This window comes from Solea senegalensis, linkage group LG19 (genome assembly GCF_019176455.1).
Source record: "Solea senegalensis isolate Sse05_10M linkage group LG19, IFAPA_SoseM_1, whole genome shotgun sequence".
Lineage (NCBI taxonomy): Eukaryota > Metazoa > Chordata > Actinopteri > Pleuronectiformes > Soleidae > Solea > Solea senegalensis.
In genome coordinates, this window is record NC_058038.1 from 8,617,326 (window position 1) to 8,636,451 (window position 19,126).

The window sequence follows — 19,126 nt, forward strand, 5'->3', positions numbered from 1 at the left end:
GTTTTGCTCATTTCGGTAAAAAATAAAGGAGGGATTTCCGTGTAGCGACCGTTCAGCGTTATATTGTGTGGGTACATAAGTTAAGAAACCATTTACGATCATTGTCACAAAATACATTAATATACGTTGGACTTTAAAAAACGGAATTCGAAAGAACTTTGATCAACTTGTATTTGGTGACTTTTACTTGAGCCTCCTTTATTTGTAAATGGTAGCTCCCATAGAAACGCTCGGGACTGCTTTCTTGGTGTGGGTGACGTACTTCTGATTGACAACTGCACTCTCCAATAAGAAAAAAGTTTAAGCTTAGCAACAGCAAATTTGCCCTTTTGTCCAATGAACGAAGAGAGGGGCGGGCTCTATCCGGCTCAAGATTCTGTCTTTTGATTTGACGAAACGCCTGTCATTCATGGCAGCGTTGTGGACTTTGTAGTTTACTTTGGTGCTCGCCGCCAGCATTTGAACGACACCAAAACAGCATATCCCACAAGGCAGCGGGTGTTACTACCAGCAGCATGCGCACGGTGCAGAGGCGGAGCTACTATATAAACACGAGCTCGCTCTTCTTCAGTAGCACACTGGACACTGATGTGAGGGCGGAACATAGTCTGCGAGTTAACGGCTCTTTTGACAGCAGCGAAACAGTTAATGGTAGTTAGCGACAGTTGCTCTGACAAACCTCTTGGAGGAGTAACAAGTGTGTACTGTTCGGAAGTTTACCCTTCCTTTACGAAAGTTAGTTTTTCAAGCGTCACCATTTAAACTCTCTTTAGTGACTCCGACTTATTCTGGAATAAGTATATTTTTGTGCACATTGACTTTAACGTCATTTGAATAACTTTGAAGCTCAAAATTCGAAATCATTAGCACAGTCCGAACAATGCGTTAAATACGAGGCACCAGAGTGGATCAGCAAGATGACAGAACCAGTGGACGAGACCCGTCACCTGAAAACTTCAGACTGCCCATCAGGTGGGAGCAGCGGGGAAGCTCTGGAGCATCTCCCAGTCAGCAACCGTGCTGGACCCGTGAACGGCGACAGGGGGCGACATAGAGAGCACAAGCGGCAGCAGCAGCGGCAGCAGCGGCGGGCGGAGAGCTGCGAGGATGTCAACACTGACAAGTTATGGCAAATGAAAGGCGGTCACAGGGAGGTGTGCCCTGCCGTAACAGCCGGAAACGAGCTGACAGCCCAGGATCACCAAAAATCGAGTGTTCCCGACAATCTCACCTCGCAAGGTAAAGGCGGCGAAGACACACCACCGCAGGAGGACACTTTGAGCCAGGGGCACGTCGACTCCGACACTGGCTTGGACGCGCGCCTGGGTAAGAAGAGGCATCGGCGCAGGACCAACAGGAAGAGGCGCAACTGGAAGCCGTACTACAAACTTTCCTGGGAGGAAAGGAAAGTCCTGGAGGAGAAAGAGACAGCCAGGGCTTCCCGGCTGAGAGAGGAGATGTTTGCCAAAGGGCTCCCGGTGGCTCCCTACAACACCACACAGTTCCTGATGGATGAGCACGACCGAGAGGAGCCTGACCTTAACACCGAGACCGGGATCAGACGGACCTCGGGTGTCGGTGTTCGCATGGAGGACACTGGCAGCGAGGAGGAACTCTTCGATAACGAGGAGGAGGATGATGATGATGGCAGCGGCGGAGGGAGCGACGGCATCGGGAGGCCCGGGAACGCAGGTGGGGAGTTTCTCCAGAGAGACTTTTCCGAGACCTACGAGATGTACCATGTGGAGAGTCTGCAGAATATGACCAAGCAGGAGCTGGTGCAGGAGTACCTGGAGCTGGAGAAGTGCATGTCCCGCCTGGAGGAGGAGAACAACCGGCTAAGGCGCGCCGTGGAACCCGGGGGCGTGACCGTGGAGAGTTCCCTGGTCCGGCTCCGAGAGCTGGAGAGGGAACTGGAGAGACTGAGGGCCCAAAACACGGAGCTCCTTCTGCAGAACCAGCCGAGCAAGGACAGGGCCCAGGTCGCTACCAACTAAAAGGACACTAGTCAAACAGGGACAGCCCTTTTTTGAAAGAGGTAATAACTTTGGACTGCTGCATTTTTTTAGTTGTCATCAGTTTTCTGTAATCACTTTGTCATTTGGACAATTTAGTGTTTGCATTACAATGCAATACTTTGTTTTCTATTTGGACTGCAAGGGTGTCCTGTAATTTTTTTTCAAGAAAAAAAAATGTAAATACTTCATTAACAAGATTCTTTTTTTTTATAAAGAGATTGTATTTGACAACACGAAAATATTTTGTTGATTTCCCTGGTCGACTAAGTAGTGAATCCATTTACATCTACTGTTTCATTTTTAAATAAAGAAAAAACGTTGTATGTTGTCCACCTTCAAAAACAAACAAACTGAATTACAAATGACAGCTAATTGGGTCACCTTGCAAAGGAGTGAACATTTTAACAGTTGTGTGTTGTTGACATAAGTTCAAATAAAATGTTGACATTCTGCTCATATTTGTCATGTGTTGTGAAGTCTGGTCGCTTCTAGCTCTTTTCATTGTGACATGTTGAAAAACATGCTGTGAATACATTTTGTGTCATAGTAAAAACGCTTAAATAAATTCACGTGTAACATTTAAGTGGGATTGATTAAAACTATAAAAAATAATTTCAAAGTGTTTTTAAAAGTTTTGAGGTGTCACATCATCATCATACAAATCATCTCCTGTGAGGACCCTGAACAACGCCAGACTGAAGGCATTAAAGGGCTCTGAACTGGAAGAGCACAGACTGAAGCCAGTGGTATATGGGGGATGGGATTTGAAGGGAGATGCTCTTTATGAAGGTTAACTCACTCTTGAGTTAAATCTGTTGAGGATTGTAAGGAATGAGAAATCAGACGTGGGTTTATTAACAAAGAACAAACGATGTGTTGGTTATTTCAAAGGTTAAAGGGTATTCTGCTTCAAATGACAATTATCCAAGCTCAATATTCAGTCATAAAGATTGGTTTAAGTCACTCATAAATTCAGAGAGTGAATGACAAGAGTGCAGATGTGTCAAATACCTTAGTGAGTTCAAAGGTAGAGCCTTTATAGTTTAGATGAAGTTTCCTTTATTTGAGTCAGGCCCAGAGGGCCTGGATTGACCATATTCATATGCAGCCTCTAGATGTCGCCATTACTCCCAGTAAGAGCCTCTTCTCAAATTCCACAATTTCAAACAAACACACACAGGCAGACGTGAAGAATTTCTTTTAAACATAGTTCTGTTTATTTACTGTACATCATATAACCTTGCTTTAAAGCACAGCCATGAGGGGAAATGGTTTTTCAGGTGGACAACCTTTAAGTCCAGTCAATTTTCATATTAGTTTATACTCAAAAAGCAATTCCAAATGTACACAATACAATATGTTACATATTAAGATTGTATGTACAAAAGAAGGATTTATTTTTAAAATACAAGAAGAAGACATTTTTAGGTTTATCACATTTCAGACAACACACGCCACAGCCGTTGACGAGGTGGGCTGTTGGTTCACCTTTTTCAGAAATTGGGATGTTGTCTGGCGTGACCCGATGCAGACTTAGGGTCGGGGCTTGTTACGTGTACCATATTCACACACCGTGGATCAATAGGCAAAGCGACACAGTCTCAGTTTGTTGAGAAGAAGCAGCTGAGAAGATACTATGCATATTCTCACCGAGCAGCATCAGTAATAGCTGTTAATGCCTGTGTTAAAGACAAAGAGAGTGCATAGACAGGAGTGCATGTCCTTGGCTTGAAGTGTGCTTTTTTTAAAAATTTTTTTATTTTACTCTCAGACCACTTGTATTTGATGTACACATCTTTGGGTCAGTGCCTTAGTTCTACCATCGACCACAGGAGAGGAGAAAGGAGACCCAGAAACGGACAAAAGGAAAACGGAAAGATAAGACGCGAGCGTGGCACTGCTGAACTAAAAGACTTTCCAGAAATCAGGCACTTGTAGAAAAAATCTTGAGGTAAGACAAGAGCGTAACTCATCATTCATTATTATCGTTGTTATTATTTTTTCACTTGACTTTGTCTCCTGGTCGTGGTTTTGGAAGCTGCACTTCCTGGTTGTGTTATTTTCTGATGGCTAACTGACTCCAAAAAGCGAGAGATAAAAACAAAACATTTGCTAGCAGGTGTTCTGTGTTTCATCTCCTCAAATGAAACATTTCCACAGTCGGGGAACATTTACTGATTTACTGGGGCCTGGCCGTGTAACCTTAAGGTAATAAGTGTTCAGACAGATGAGCCATTGCAGGGGCTGTGGTGAAAATGCAGCCGTTTGTATGCACAAGGCCATATTTTAACAGTCTATTAAACACCGCCAGGCTTTGTCTCCATCTATTCTAACAAAAAGTGATGTACTTTGTCTCAGTGAGTGTGTGAGCAGACGTGTGAAGGCAGCACTCAAGACGTGAGCAACAAACAAATCACGAGGTCAGCGATCACAGTGTGGCTCTGAGCTGCCTGCTCCAACCGTCCAATACAATATCACAATCACCCCATCACGTTTCTTTCTATCTTGCTACATGTTGATGCAACACTGCTGAATATATAGTCACCAGATAAATTAAATTTAGAAGACTTTATCTCGCGAGATAAGAGTCTCCTGCACAGTGGTGAGAATCGAAGAGAAAAGGCCATCTACGAGGAAATAAGAAACAGGCTTAGTCGTGTTTTATCTCGTCTCCTTTGAACAGGTACACGAAAATGGTGAAATCACAATAAACATACCCTTTTTTTACTTTAATATAAAATATATATATAATATATAGAGAGCATATAAAACAAAACAAAACAAAAAATATATTAAAAGGAAAATTTTCAAGTAACATCTTGAAAGAAATGACTGTGCACACGTACGCACTTTTTTGTAAACCATAAAAAAGAATTAAAAAAAAAAGTGAAAACAAAATTTGATAACATAATATTAATATTTACAAGGTTAACTTAACAAGGCTTTGTACAAATGTTACAAAATTGTTCAACACAAACACCTGCACACTCAGACATGGTCACGAATATTGTTTGCGCTAAAAACACATAAAACATTATTAACAAGCAGAGAGCGACGAGTGTGTTTTGTCTTTGTTATCTAACGTAATCTACTGTTCAGAGATTGACAGTGTCTGTGGTCTGAGGAGCAATAACATTAGGAAGACTGATATAAAAATTGAACGAGGAATCTCCCTCATGAAATAGTTTGAACTTTACAATTATTTTTTTCTTTTCAAATTGTAACAGTCTGCCTCGTTTGGCTCACTCGTGTTTGTTTGGAGGAAAGTTTGGAATTCCACTTTAATTTTTAATTTAATTTAAAAAAAAAGCACCATTCTCTCAAGATCCAGAGGAAGGCTGAATTTCAGAAAACCCTTCTCTGCTCACTTGAAGGTATTTAACCCTGTGATTTATTTATGTCGTTGCTGAGCCAGGCTGGAGAGGGGGAGAGAGAGAGAGAGAGAGAGAGAGAGGAGAGAGAGAGAGAGAGAGAGAGAGACGACGACGACAGGAAGGATGCTCAGTTATTACTCAGTAGATCATTTCTTGGCTGTAACATTGAGTGTGATGAGGTCTGTTTGTGTCTCTGTCCTGTATTATTTCTATAAAAGCACACGTATAGGAAAAAAAAACGGAAAAAGAAAAGCTTTGGCAACAATGGAATGCCCCTCGCCATGCAAACGGAGCTTATCAAAAAGAGAAAGGTGGGCTGCTCATTGGTACGCTGAGTTGCTCCTGGCAACTAACCACAACTCTCTGTTTACACTGCTGCTGGTTTAATGACCTGCAGGGAGTCAGCAGCTCTGCTGGAACAAGAGGCCTGGGGTCAGCTGACAGGAATCACAGATACTGGTGGAATCTCGATGTGGGTACCTGGCGCACGGCTGGTCCATGTTCGAGAGCGTCCGCATCCCGGGGCAGCCCTTGTGTTTTCACCTGGTTCTGACTGATAGGAGACAAAGGGAAATCGTTGACAATCATTGGGGGTTTCTTGTCGGACGTCTCGGTCGGGGAGGCCACCACGGTGTGTCTACGCCAGGCCCGCCTCTTCCTTCGCGTCTCAGGTGACAGAGGTTTCCGCAGCCCCACGCTGCGCAGGTCGTCTGCCGAGCCGAGTAGACGAGCGCGGACCTGCTCGGCCAGAGATCTGCCTCCTGGACCGGTCGGAGTGAAGGAAGAGGCCTCACTGGGTGGCAAGGAAGGATTGAGCCGGGCCAGGCGGAGGCTCTCCTGACTGCTGCCTGAGGAAGGGTTGGTTCTGGAAGTGTCTCGCCTCACTCTGGGTGCGTCTTCTGAGCCGGAGCACGGCCCGTCGCGGTGCGCTGTGGTCTCAGACAGCTCCAGCAGGTCCAGAGAGCGAGCCTTGGCCTTCTCTGACTTAAGCTTCTTCCTCGCCAGAGTGTCACACTGGATCAGCTTGTGGGAGTTAAAAGAAGGCCGTGAGTGCAGTCTGTGAGTGGTGGAGGAGGAGGAGAAGGAGGAGGACGAGGGCGTGGTGGAGCGCGCTCCTCCTTCATTCCTCTCCACAGAGTCTGGAGTGTGTGTGAGGGGCGTGGGCGGGGCGAGCAGGTTTGTGGGTGAGAGGACCGGGGGTTTGTAGTGTGTGTAGAGGAAGCTGCGCGGAGCCGCCGTCGCCGGTGGCTGCGTGCTCGTGGGTGTGGTCGGGTTTTTACTGGGTCTCTCCTGAGTGACGGAGCGAGAAGCAAAGCCGCTCTCATTGTCTGTCTCGCTCACCAGCTCGCTGTGTTCGTCGTCCGCGTCGTCCCCCCTCCCCTCTGAGCCTAGGCTGCGCCCTAACGTGGAGAGGGTGGAGTAACCAGAGACAATAGAGCGTGCGTCCTCTGGTGCCCGCCACGGTGGCCCCTTTACTGCCACCCGTGCCTCTTCCTCCTGCAGCATGATCGCTGTCTGTCTCTCGCCCGCCTCTTCTTTCTCTTTAGAGCACGGCCCGCTGGGAATAACTGCAGCCACCTCCTGTTCTTCCTCCTCTTTCTCGCCACTTTCTACCACTTCCTCGTCTTCTTCTTCTTCTTCTTCCTCTTCATCGTCATCCTCCTCTCCCTCCGCGTGAGGAGCGGTGTCCCCCACGGGCGACTCCTCCTCCTCTTCCTCCTCGGCCCCTAGATGCCCGGCTTTAATCGGCTCGTGCTCAGAGTCATCGTCGGTGCTGCTGCCCACGCGGCGGGCGTTATGGCGCTTTCTGCGCTTGCGTCCCGTCACGGCGGACATGATGGACAGAGCTAGGAAGTCCTTCGCTGTGAGGTCCTTCTTTGACCCCCATGACCCCTGAAAGAGGCAGAACAAACTGTTATTGTGATATAATCTCATAATTTACAGCGTTGTTGTCGAGGGATTATTTGAGATGTGCTGAACGCCAGAGTGAACCGACAAGGGGACGTTACCTTTGATTTGGCTGAGTCACTGTTGGTTGAGTCTGCGGAACATGACACAAGAGGGTCAAATACAAAGAATTCACAAAATGTCCAAACAGTCACGGTGAAGGACACAGAGGCAGATGGTGTAAAAACAAAAAAATCACTTTCTTAAAAAGGGCAAATTCACTATAAACACCTGCAGTGACATCACTGATTCAGGTGTGACTAGAGTCACAACACACCTGGATGTTTCTGTTGTGAAATACAAAGTGCAACCGTTAATAAAAAGACAATTTACTCTTATTAAATTTGACTTTTTCTTTTCTTTCTTCCTCTGTGTCCTCTACCACTGACGGACAAAGACACTGGTGTGAGGATGTGGAAGAGAAACAATGATTTGGTGAAGCAGGTTTTGTGATTTGTTTTGGGGAGGGTCTGCATTAGGAAACCAGGGCACACACTGACACTGATGATATCACTGCAAACACCAATGACATCGACCAGTGAAAGAGGAAGCATTGGAAGGCGTGAAAAGCAAGAGATAATCAACAGTGTGAAAAAGAAGGGCAGTCCCCTCACAAACACAGACGTACACACACACACACACACACCACGCAGACGCAGGACAAAAGCTTCACGATCACAATCTGGTGAGAAACCAAGAGACGTGGGAGAGGGTTGATGTTTCACAGGGGGATGTGGTGAGAGTCGTTTCTCATGTGCCAGCTACATTAATAGTAAATCAAGCCAGTTTATTACTGATGGTGGGTTATTCCTTTTTCCCTTTGTATCACAGACACTGTAGCATTAAACTTAGTTGTTCTGAAACGCAGCTGAGCATCGGTGCCTCACTAGCGATGGGAATATACACATGGAGGAAAAACAGCTTTTCAGAGAATAATCTCTGTGCAAATCTACCACCAATCAGTACATTAGAAAATCAGCAATTGGGGACTTTTGTTAAACCAAATACTATATGTATATGATAATATGTATGTAATACGAGGGTATTTAGGGTTAGGGTGAGACTTTGAGCACTATGAACTTCTGCAGACATTTTTTTAGGCCAGAGAGTTAAGTCTCAAACTTAAACTTAAACTACTGTCTATCTGTTTTTTAAATAACAGTTCAAAAAAACATTTTGAGTGACTAGATATTATGCTTTGTGTTGTGCAAATGCGGCCCTTCAATCGATTTAATATGGCCCTCTACTCCTATCAAGTAAGAATGATTTAATTCTGCATTTTCTTTTTAATGAATACATTAATTTTGCATCATAAATCAGTTTTTATTGTTAACTATACATTGTTCCATATCATACGTCAACAAACACTTTTATTTTGAAAGTCCACAATATACTGTATATATACTGTAGATATTGACACTCCAATATTGTGACGGAAAATTGTTATATAATTTTAAGCTCACGTTGCCTGACCTCTACTTAACAGTTTGATGTCACTGGGATACTAGAGCTTTTAAGCGAGACATGAGGGTGGGACCTTAAGAATGGGTGGGGCCCAACTATTACAGCGTGATGACTGGTGGATGCAGCGCAGTGATCGACAGTAACGACAGGCCACCAGTGAGGGATTTGGCTCTCAGTGACAGAACACAGTTTGCACTCAAGCTTTAACAAGCGGCATCCAGTCATCTGTTAATTCATTAGTCAGACTGGGGGAGAGACACCACAGTGACATGTCCACACAGACACGTCCGTCTGACACTGAGAGGGAGACACAGGAGGCGGGACCACGGACACACAAACCATCACCACCCCTAACATTCTCTCTGAAACTTATTCACACTATCACATACTTACTCTTTTACTTATTTCATTTTCACAATATGATGCTTTGACTTGGTTTCACACACACACGCACACACACGCACACACACACACATAATGCCAGGGGAGTTTCCGTCCTACCGCAGTGGCTGCTCCACAGGCTCAGCTAAGAAAAGAAGGAAATGCACAAACGTACAGAGAAAGTGAAAGATGAGCAACGAGGAGGTGGGGGAAAAAAAAGAGGTCAGCAGAAAAGAGATAGAAGTACGGGCATGCTATCGAAACGCGCGCACACACACACACACACACACACACACACACACGGCTAGGGCTTCATTTTTTTACGCCGCGCTCCAGTTCTGCTGGAAAGTGGGGAATTCTGCTTTCAAAGTGGGACAACAAGGAATTCCAATCAAGTGTGGAATGCTCTCGCCTGACTTTCATGCCAACGCTGTCAACACTCGAGAGGCGGTCTTGTTCACAACATGTTATTTAAAAAAAAGAGCTCAATTTCAAGTAATTACTCGTGTCTAGTCACAGAACCTGATTATTGACCAAAACAGTCAATCATCTCTCACTGACATGAGATAAAAGTGTCTTTTAAAAAAAAAGAAAACTTGGTCTAACTTCACGCACTTTAAAGGGCAGTTCTTATTTCCATGAAACTGAAAGCAACATGTATTTAAGGTTGTCGTGGATTTCAGCGGTGCCCTCACCTGAGGCCTCCCCGAGCAGAGCGGTCCTGCCGATGTTGGACAGCAGGTGGTCGATGTTGGGGGCAGGCTGTACATCTTCTGTGTCCACCGGTGTCTGGAAGCAACGGACGCAATTTACCAAAAGACATTCGATAAACCAAGAAAACACAAAACGATTCAGCAGAACAGAACACTAGACAGAGAACTGACCGAAGAGCGTTACACTTAGTCATCTCGATTATTATCACCAATTAATGTCCAACAGCTCTAGAGTTATTGCTATTAAATATATAATACAACAGTTTTATCTATATCTATGCTCTCAGTCATAAAGGGAAAACTTTAAGGTCAAATTCAAACCATGACAAAATGTCACCTCTGTAAAAGTGGTTCATCAGCCATTAAGTATAATCACTCCACTGTGTGTGTGTGTGTGTGTGTGAGAGAGGGTTAGATCTTAAGTGTCCAATGCATCTTTCCTTGTAATTAGTACAATGACAGTCATGACTGTGCAGACGATAATTAATCAGCACATTAGTATTTATGTAAACGGCAATAAAACACATATTTTATTCATCTTGGTTGCAGCCATTGTGACTCACTTGTCACGGCTGTGAGTCTTTTTTTTATTTTTTATATCATTTTACCGATTTCCTGGGAGTTATCATCGTTGAAAGCAAGGCTGCATTACCCATAAAAATAAAAATGACTGTAAATGAAGAAGAACTGGCTTATAGCAAGACTGAGCAGCTGAGTCATTTTGTTACAATTATATTTCTGTAGTTTTAGCTTCTATTTAAATGTCTTCTTTTCTTTCAGTAGCTCATAATATCCATATTCTCACTATTTCACACCTTCTTTAACATATTCTCAGTTAAACTCAGGTCTATCATTTGACATATTTACTAAGTTACTTTTATTTAGAGCTGAAACAATGACTCTAATAATTGATTACTAAAGTAATCATCGACTGTTTCGATAATTGATGAATCGGTTTCTAAGCTTTTTTCGTTAATAAAACAAGTTTTCAGATTTCTTTGCTCAATAGAACAAAGAAACAATTAAAAACATTCATTATGGTTTGGGGACAAAACAAGACATCATTTCCAGGTTTGACAACATGTTTTAACGTTTACGACAGATAAACCGATTATGAAAATAATCGTTCGCTGTAGTTCTACTTAAAGAAATAAACCCTTAGGTTATGTGTGGTGTAAAACAACAATATTAAATACAAATTTACCTTTTCATCCTTGTCCAGCTCATCAGTGAAAAACCAGATGTACTACAAACGTGACAGAGAGGAAAAAGTTCAGCATGAAAATAAATGAGTCTTTTTGTAACTTTAAGCATGTGTGTGTGTCTCTCTCTCGCGCTCACATGTTGGATGAGTGTCTCTACTATCTTGTAGCGGTCAGGCATGTGTGTGACCATGTCTTTCATGTTGTCCTCTGACGTCCGGACCAGAGTTGGACCAAACACCAACGCCAGGTTACGAGGCTCCATCTGCACGAGTGAAGACGTCACACAGAGATCCAGTGTAACACTTTTTATTTACATTTACAGGTCTTTCTTCCTTTCACACGCACCTTGTTTTTATCCGAGCTGTCTGCTACAGTCTTCAGGTGACCAACCAGGAACTTCAGTGTGTGGTAATAATGATCAGGCAGGTCTCGGATCTACGTGTGAAAGAGAAACATGAGGAATGACAATACTGACGCGCTAATATTTAATCACACGGGTAAGAGAAACAAACGTGTACCAATTTATTCATGGTCTTTAACCGCTCTGACGCATTTTCCATCCGATTGGCATCAATGAAGTCGTTGTACTTGTCTGTAAAGGCATTAAAAAGGTAAATATACTTAATAAGTCAGGTAAGATTTGAATGAAAGAGGCAGCACGTGGCCTCACGACGTCACGTGTGTGCACTCACCATTGGTAAAAAGCGGCTCAGGAAGTTTCCTGAAGAAGGATTTCAGTAAACTGCTGACGACGTTGAGGTCCTGCCACTTCTGTTGACCAGAAAAACACAGAGAGGAGTCAGGGAATCGCAGGGTTTAAAAACAAATCCTTCCTTAGTCTGCATGTCGTGTGCAGTTGAGTCAATGTGCAGTTGTCCTCGCTCACCTCCTCCGCAGGGTTGATGTCAACTCCCTTGTTCAGCTGCTCCTGAAGCATCGACACCATGGCGTTATTCCCGGGAACCCTGTAGATCCCAGTGTATTCCAGACCCATCTCCTCCACCAGACCACAGCAGATCTCCACGATCAACGGGATGAACTGAGCACACAGAAGTCATAAAAGTCAGAATTTAACCTTCGGTAAAATACCGACATGAAGCCTTCGTTCATTAGTGTGACTGACCTTGTTGTTTACACCAGGCTGACATTCCTCCAGCCTCACACCAAAAGCTTTGGGCCCGGCCTTCTTTGACTTCTTCATGATGTTGATTCCCCACGGAGACTTGGGCGGGCTGCTCTCTTCTGAGAACAGAACGGACGAAGGACAAATGTTCAACTCTTAAGTCCAAAGAGATGACTCTTAATATTCTACCTACAGCTGTTAAATGATATTTGAGCTGGTGTGGAATAAATGTGAAATAGATCATTTCTTGGCTCTCTTTCTCCTGTTTTATTCATTCATTTATTTATTTGTAACTAACTCTTGGGAACTCACAAGAAGACTGAACTGACTAAATAATATAATATGAATGAATAAGTGAGAGGACGTTTGAATGTGGAGTTTAATTTGATTAGTGCTTTTATTAACGCAAGTGTGCTTTTTCCTTAACATGATCTGAAGTGTCAGATTAAGAGAGAACGGTCAGAAGATTTAATCTAACAGACCCTCTTTTTTCTTTTTTGAGACAAAAATGAAAAGATTCAGCACATAATTCCAGTGTCTACCCCTGACACTGACCTTTGCCCTCTGGTTTAGGGGAGCGCGGCGCTGTAGCTGCGTTCTCCGTCTTGGCGTGCAGGAAGGGAGGCTTCATGCGGGACAGCCTGGGAGAGGAGTCGGGCTTGCTGCCTGTTGGACTGCAGGGGGAGACAGAGAGTGCTTTTTTTTCTAATCCGAACTGTCAGACATCATCTATTATGTGGTAAAGAGTTGCTTTATTGCGCTTCAGTGGAATTATTCATGATCAGGTGACTCACCTTTGTTTCCTGTAATCGTTCAGTTTCTTATTGATGAGGGCCTGTCTGGAGAAGCCAAGTTCCTGCAGCAGTCAAACAAATGAACATTGTGATTCTGAGAGTTTCTCTTTTCTGATTAAAAAATAAAGTTACATGTCCGGTACGGGTGTGACCTCTGACCTCGCTGTCTGTCTTGCTGTTCTCCCTGATGACCTCTATCCAGTCCAGCATGTCCTCCCGGTCCTCCGCCTGCAGCAGGTACTCACAGAAGTCCTGGGTGGTGAGTCGCAGGGCGTGCTTCCGTTTGGTCTCGCTATAGGCGATGTCCACCAGGCAGCCGCGGATGCTGATTGGCTGCTCGTCCTCTGCCGAGCCACCGACGGTGGCCCCGCGAAGCACCGCCTCCCTCTTATCCTTGTAGAGGAACAGCGAATGGGAGCGAAGCACCGAAAAGACTCGCTTCCAAGGACGCATGCCGCTGCCCACCTTCTGTGAAGCAAACATGAAAGGATTAATGCGAGTGTGTTCAATTTTCATTCACTCCAGGTCTCACTCTCTCACATGTCTCACTCAGTCTGCTTACTTTGCCCTTCTCTGTGAGGATCTGTTTGAAGTGCAGCCATCCCTCTCTGCGTACGTCGCTGTAAACGATGGTTCCCAGCTCTGAGGTGGAATGGCGTTTGGATCGAACCTCCTCTGCCGTCCCAAGGTTTTCCAGTGACTGAAACACAGCACAAGAAAACGTTCAAAAAAAAATAATGACAGTCTGTCACATTTACAACTATTTGTCGTCGTGAGAGCTGGGACAGGAATATGACTTGGTTGGGTAGGAGAGGGTAACGGGTGACAGGATATGAGATATAAAATTGCTCCTTTCACAAATAAAAAGTCAAATTAAACACACTTTTACTGCTGCCGCGTGATTCAGACTCCAAGGGTCTTGATTCTAAACGCTTGCTGTGTTTTTACAACATCAGTGACATTACTGAGCCAATTTATTCTTGCATATTTTAGGCAGCAGCTGGTGAACGATGTAAAATGAGCGTAATAAAAACTCATCTTGTAACTGCAACCGACACTGGAACACTCGGGCAGCATTTACATGGATCGCTTGTTTTAGGTGTTTTTTTTTATATAGGTGTGTACATTGCTGTCCTTAAATGAGTGTCCCTTGTCCTCCAGGTGTAGGTGGACTACTGCCGCCTGACCTGTCCTCCTGTGTTCTATGCAAAGGTGCACAGGGACATGTTATTTGTTGAACTTAACTCTTCAGATACTTCTCTAACGTATGGTTGTTATAACAATTTTATTTCTGTTTATCGTCCACTTTGAGTAAAAAAAAAGCTCAGTAACCCTGGGAAAATCCATGACATGGAAAAGGGACACACACAAAGTAGCAAAAAAGAACACGTTTGTGTTCAAATGACGACCAAAGGTAAAGAACTCACCCCGTCTGTGAAGAAGCTCTTCACTCTCTTTGGTAACCTCCTGTGGAGAGAACAACACTGGTGTCAAAATGAAGGCCCCGCACTGTGCACTTCAAGGTATTTAACTGTTGTCAGAGTTGTCTCTTTGCACAAAGCACTCACGAGAAGACGCGTCCTTCCTCCCTGAACGTGTTGAGTCCTTCGTCGCACGACTTGGAGCGCTCGGTGGTGATGGCTAGAAGATAGGAGGAACGGCGACTCGATTTAATACTGCCTGCTCGGTGAGAGGATGAATGAACGGAGATGGAGAGAGAAAAAAATAAAAGACAAAGAGACAGACAGAGAGAAAGACAGAGTGTTGATGTAATGCCAATCACCACAGTGGATGGTGTTGGATTAGGAGATGGGGAATATTGAGTGAGGAAGCAGGAGGAGGTGGTGGACGTTGGGGGGGGAGTTGTGAGAGGTCAGTGATGTAGTGAGGGTGGACCGCTGGAGGTGTGAGCTCAGGGGTGGGTTAGATTATTTTTCTCACCACTGGCATGCAGATATAACCTCTGTGACTGAGTGACGTGCACATCATGCAAGTCAAGGCGTCAAAACTGGACGGAGAGTTAAAGTCATTTACAACTCACTGACTTTTCATGCACAGCTGGATACAAAAGAACCAAAACACGTTTTTGAACACACTTATCGAACATGCAACCAACATGCACATCTTTTATAGCAGTGCTTAAAGTCTTAAAGAGAAGTAGGCTGAGATGACAAAGCAAGACTTGAAAGACATTAGCTGCGTCCTAATCTGTGGGCTGGATCCTCCTGAGACAGTCTTAACCCAGAGAGAACTTCACTAATTCTTCCACTGGCACACAAAGAATTCTGGGGTATGGCAAACGCTTTCAAAGGAACTGACCAATCAACTTGAAATGGACTGCGACGCATCCGGACGACAAACACACACACTCTGGAGGATTCAGCCCGAGATTTGGGACATCGTTATTAATGAAGTGCCTTTTTTTCATGGCAGACATTTTTGAAAGGTTGCAGTGGTTTTGAGAAGCACAAGTGAATGACGGCTTGGTTCCATTTAGGTACTGACTTACTAAACACAGTACTGTAATGTAACAAAGTACAAATACTTCATTACTGTACAAAATTCTGTACTTTATTATTTGTATTTCTAGCTACTTTTACTCCACTACAGTTTCCTCTAACTGTCTCTGTTACTTGTTACCAAATAAAACCAGAAGAAGAAGCGTTGGTAAGGGTCTATAGTTATATTGAGCTTTTAGTCTTTACACTGCAGTTTTGCCATTTACCCATTTACACACATGGGGTTAAGTGTCTCGCTCAAGGACACATTATAGACTAGCAGAGCCAGGAATTGAACCCACAACTCGTCCTATCACTGCGCTACCATGGCTCAATCCTAACTCCTCGCATTTTATATCAGAAAAAACTTTACTTTCTTTACTTTCACTTTTACTCAAGTATCCCTTTCACGTACTTTATACAAGACCAAACTACTAAAGGGAAAACGGTTTTCAGTTACACTTGTGCTTTTCCTGCTCAAACATGTCAAAATGTCACCACTGAAAAAGGCTCTTGCATTGCTTTGACAATGTTCAGCATCTTAAGGCCAAAATAATCTCAGCCCACAGACCACCATCATGTTAGCTCTACATGAGGAATCTACAGGACATTCATGGCAGATGTACATGAAAAGAAATCTGATATTTTCTGGCTGCATGCAGTGGGGAGTAAGGGAACCAGGGAAGGAGGGGGCACTCACTGCAGTCGTGTGAGAAGAGCCTAGTGAGGGGAAAGGTGAAGGTGGGGGAGGCGGGGCTTGTGACAACGGCGGGCGCTGAACTCATGCCGCTGGACACCACAGAGGACGCCGGCACATGGCGGGCGCGCAAATCAGCACCGGGGCTGGTGGGCTCATCTGTGGGAGGATGGAGGGAAGCAGGTAGTAGAGGGAAGAAGGAGAGGAACAATGAAGAGGAGGAGGAGGAGAAAAGAAAGGAGGATTGAGTTAGGTGTTAGAGAAAAAGGGGTCAGAGGAGAAGAGGGGGGAAAGGAAATTGGCAGGGGGTTAGTGGCAGAGGAGAGTAATTGTTTTATTTTTATAAGGGAGTGGAACCACAGGGTTACCATCGGAGATACTGAACAACGCAATGCATTTCACAACATCCACTTCTTTAACCTCATATTTGAATTCCATCAAAATTAACACAAGCAACAGCCACATCCTTAGCGGAGGCAATTGTAGATTCCAGTGGCACGAGACACAAAAGAAAAAAACCACAGACATCAACATCTCTGGTTGTTTGTGAATCCTAAAAGAATGAAACTAGAACCTTTATAGCTGTCTCATGAAAGAATGAGTGTAATTGCAAACTGACAATAGTTTTACTAAGAATAAAATCACACAGGCATTCGGCAAAATAAGCGGAGAGTTTAGTCATATAATATATTACCTGTGTGTCTCATCGCCATAGGAAGAACTACTGCGGTCTTTGACAAGGATTTACTGGTTCCAGGTTTCATTTCTTTATAAAAACTACAGATAATACATGTGTTGTAAACGCATACTGTCACAAAACAAGAAGAAGAAAATGGAGCACTGATGGTAATTCAGTGCAGATATACAGGGAAATGTGTGTGTTTTTAAATGCAGCATCATTATTCGAGAAGACAAAGACATAATGCAATTTTTATCAGTCGCACGAGTCTGCAACAGTTTTACTTGATGTAAAAAAAGGATGTGAAAGCACAACGCTTGCACACATCCGCACACTGACACAGAGACACTGTCTGAGCAGAACACAGATTTTCCACTGTCTGTCAGGGCTGAGATGCTGTGAGGTTTAGTCCGTGTGGAAACAACAGAGGGCAGCAGCGCCTCATTTGCCTCTGCAGACTACAGGGACTCAGTCTGAGATCCACCCACACAGTCCACCACATCTTTTTTGCAAATCCTTTCTGTGTGTTTTCAGTTTTCCATTTAATCTCACTGCCGTTTGCTCGCTCCTCAGCTCTCCATCCCTGCATCTGTTACAATAAATGAACACCGCTGCTCACGTTCCTCTGCTTTCTCTCTGCACTTCCCTCAGGCGTTCATTCATACGGCTCTATCCGTCCCTCCTGTGCACACTTGTGTCCAACGTGAGGCAGAAAACATTCCCTATCTGGGACGAGGAATCTGCCTGTTTACAGCGTGGCCCAGAAATAGTCAGACTGTGGGTTTAACAAAGGCCGTCATTAACAGGAAGCCAGAGAGTGAGCTCAGAGCCACGAGGCACAGATAGACCAGCAGAGGGGAGCAACATACTACACCATACTGTTACTCCCAGTGCCAGCCGAGTCCATCCCAGTCTACATTCAGAGATGACATGAGAAAATGGAAGGAAATGGCTTCGGACCGACATCATGAATGAAAGAGACTCAATTGTTTTTAGTGTGTGAATACATCATATCTACAAGTTTTACATGCAAGTGCATCGCCTTTTGTCTTGCATATAAAATCCTTCTAATCCTTATTATACGATAAACAAACACGACTGCAATAACATAAATATTTAATGTTGTTTACTAGCTAATTCATTTGTGCTCTTTCTTTCAATTTATGATTATGAATATAAACGTATTAGCTATATAATGGAGCAGCTAGATCTGGTCAGTGTTTACAATGACTGGATAAATCATCTGGATAATTGCTGATAATTGTAAAGCCTCAGCTAATTCATTCATGAATCATTAGCTTCAGTTTTAGGAAGAAAACTACAAAAATCCGACCAGGCACAAGCTGGCAGTCCTACAGTTGCATTCTGGTTGGTACCACAACGCTTAGATATGCAGACTTTGCTGAGCAGAGACAAGAAAAGGGGGGACAAAGTATGAGGCTGAGAGCCAGAACACTACTGGGAAAGAAAAAGCCTCTGCCTGTAAGACACACCACAGGGGACAAAAAAAGTCTATTCGAAGCAGGACAGAAGCCAGAACACTGGGTCTTGGTCATGGTCTGTCATATTCAGGGTCCAGCAAGTTAAGACAGACCCACACCCACAGAGTCACGCAAACCCCTTCATCTTTGAGAGCAGCACAATAGCGGCATTGTAGGGAGAGGCCGAGTGTATGGGCCCCTACTGTTCCCCACAAGGACCACCACAAAAACCTCCTGGCAATCTACAGTTCACATTCATGTCGAAAGTCTCTTCGTGGGCACAAAGTGAATTACTGCAACTGTCGACAGGCCGCTTCCTGTTTCACTCACTCCGTATGTGCTACCAAAATAGAAAAACAATAAATAACCCGTGAAAGTCAGGACACTTTAAAACATCTCCATACGGGACGTCACAGAAACACGTTTGACTGCTGACTCGACACGCCGTGTTGTTTGCTGTGCTTGTAGTAAGAACGGCGGCCTATTAAATCGCAACGGCCTCAGATCATATCAGCATCTCTGTCAGAGAGATACAGCTTTCTCGAAAGAAAGAAAGCAGAGAAAAGCTTGTTTGTCTATGGGGAGAAACTAGTCTAGTTTCAGTTTATGGCCATTATACGTGTCCCGGCCTGCAGCTCCAACTGCATGGCTTCATTTAATTCAGGTCAAGGGATGAGGCAGGAATGCGTTCTGACAGACGGACTGATTTGGTTTGCTGATACACTGGATTTTCTCTCTTTAAAAAGGAGACT

At 44.2% G+C, this 19,126-nt stretch overlaps 2 protein-coding genes across 4 annotated transcripts in view; one reads left to right on the plus strand and one right to left on the minus strand.

The window, feature by feature from the left end:
* Nucleotides 1-560: 560 nt before the first annotated feature.
* On the plus strand, nucleotides 561-2,470 carry hexim1 (HEXIM P-TEFb complex subunit 1). Its single transcript, XM_044050828.1, has one exon. The coding sequence runs from the start codon at nucleotides 918-920 to the stop codon at nucleotides 1,995-1,997; it is 1,080 nt and encodes a 359-aa protein (XP_043906763.1). The 5' UTR covers nucleotides 561-917; the 3' UTR covers nucleotides 1,998-2,470.
* Nucleotides 2,471-5,449: 2,979 nt separating this feature from the next.
* arhgap23a (Rho GTPase activating protein 23a) overlaps nucleotides 5,450-19,126 on the minus strand; it is a 70,664-nt gene continuing 56,987 nt past the window's right edge. For all 3 annotated transcript variants that reach the window (XM_044050106.1, XM_044050105.1, XM_044050104.1), the window contains exons 8-24: nucleotides 16,218-16,373; nucleotides 14,588-14,699; nucleotides 14,447-14,486; nucleotides 13,582-13,719; nucleotides 13,179-13,487; nucleotides 13,020-13,081; nucleotides 12,781-12,899; nucleotides 12,226-12,344; nucleotides 11,989-12,141; nucleotides 11,795-11,873; nucleotides 11,621-11,694; nucleotides 11,448-11,537; nucleotides 11,239-11,364; nucleotides 11,102-11,143; nucleotides 9,880-9,973; nucleotides 7,402-7,433; nucleotides 5,450-7,285 (exon numbers count right to left, since the gene is read on the minus strand). In XM_044050106.1, coding sequence (XP_043906041.1) covers nucleotides 5,840-7,285; nucleotides 7,402-7,433; nucleotides 9,880-9,973; nucleotides 11,102-11,143; nucleotides 11,239-11,364; nucleotides 11,448-11,537; nucleotides 11,621-11,694; nucleotides 11,795-11,873; nucleotides 11,989-12,141; nucleotides 12,226-12,344; nucleotides 12,781-12,899; nucleotides 13,020-13,081; nucleotides 13,179-13,487; nucleotides 13,582-13,719; nucleotides 14,447-14,486; nucleotides 14,588-14,699; nucleotides 16,218-16,373 — 3,191 coding nt within the window. In that variant the 3' untranslated portion in view covers nucleotides 5,450-5,839. The remainder of the gene's footprint in view (nucleotides 7,286-7,401; nucleotides 7,434-9,879; nucleotides 9,974-11,101; nucleotides 11,144-11,238; nucleotides 11,365-11,447; nucleotides 11,538-11,620; nucleotides 11,695-11,794; nucleotides 11,874-11,988; nucleotides 12,142-12,225; nucleotides 12,345-12,780; nucleotides 12,900-13,019; nucleotides 13,082-13,178; nucleotides 13,488-13,581; nucleotides 13,720-14,446; nucleotides 14,487-14,587; nucleotides 14,700-16,217; nucleotides 16,374-19,126) is intronic.

Coding starts and splice junctions, on each gene's coding strand:
- hexim1 (XM_044050828.1), top strand. CDS start 918: ATGACAGAACCAGTGGACGAGACCCGTCACCTGAAAACTTCAGACTGC.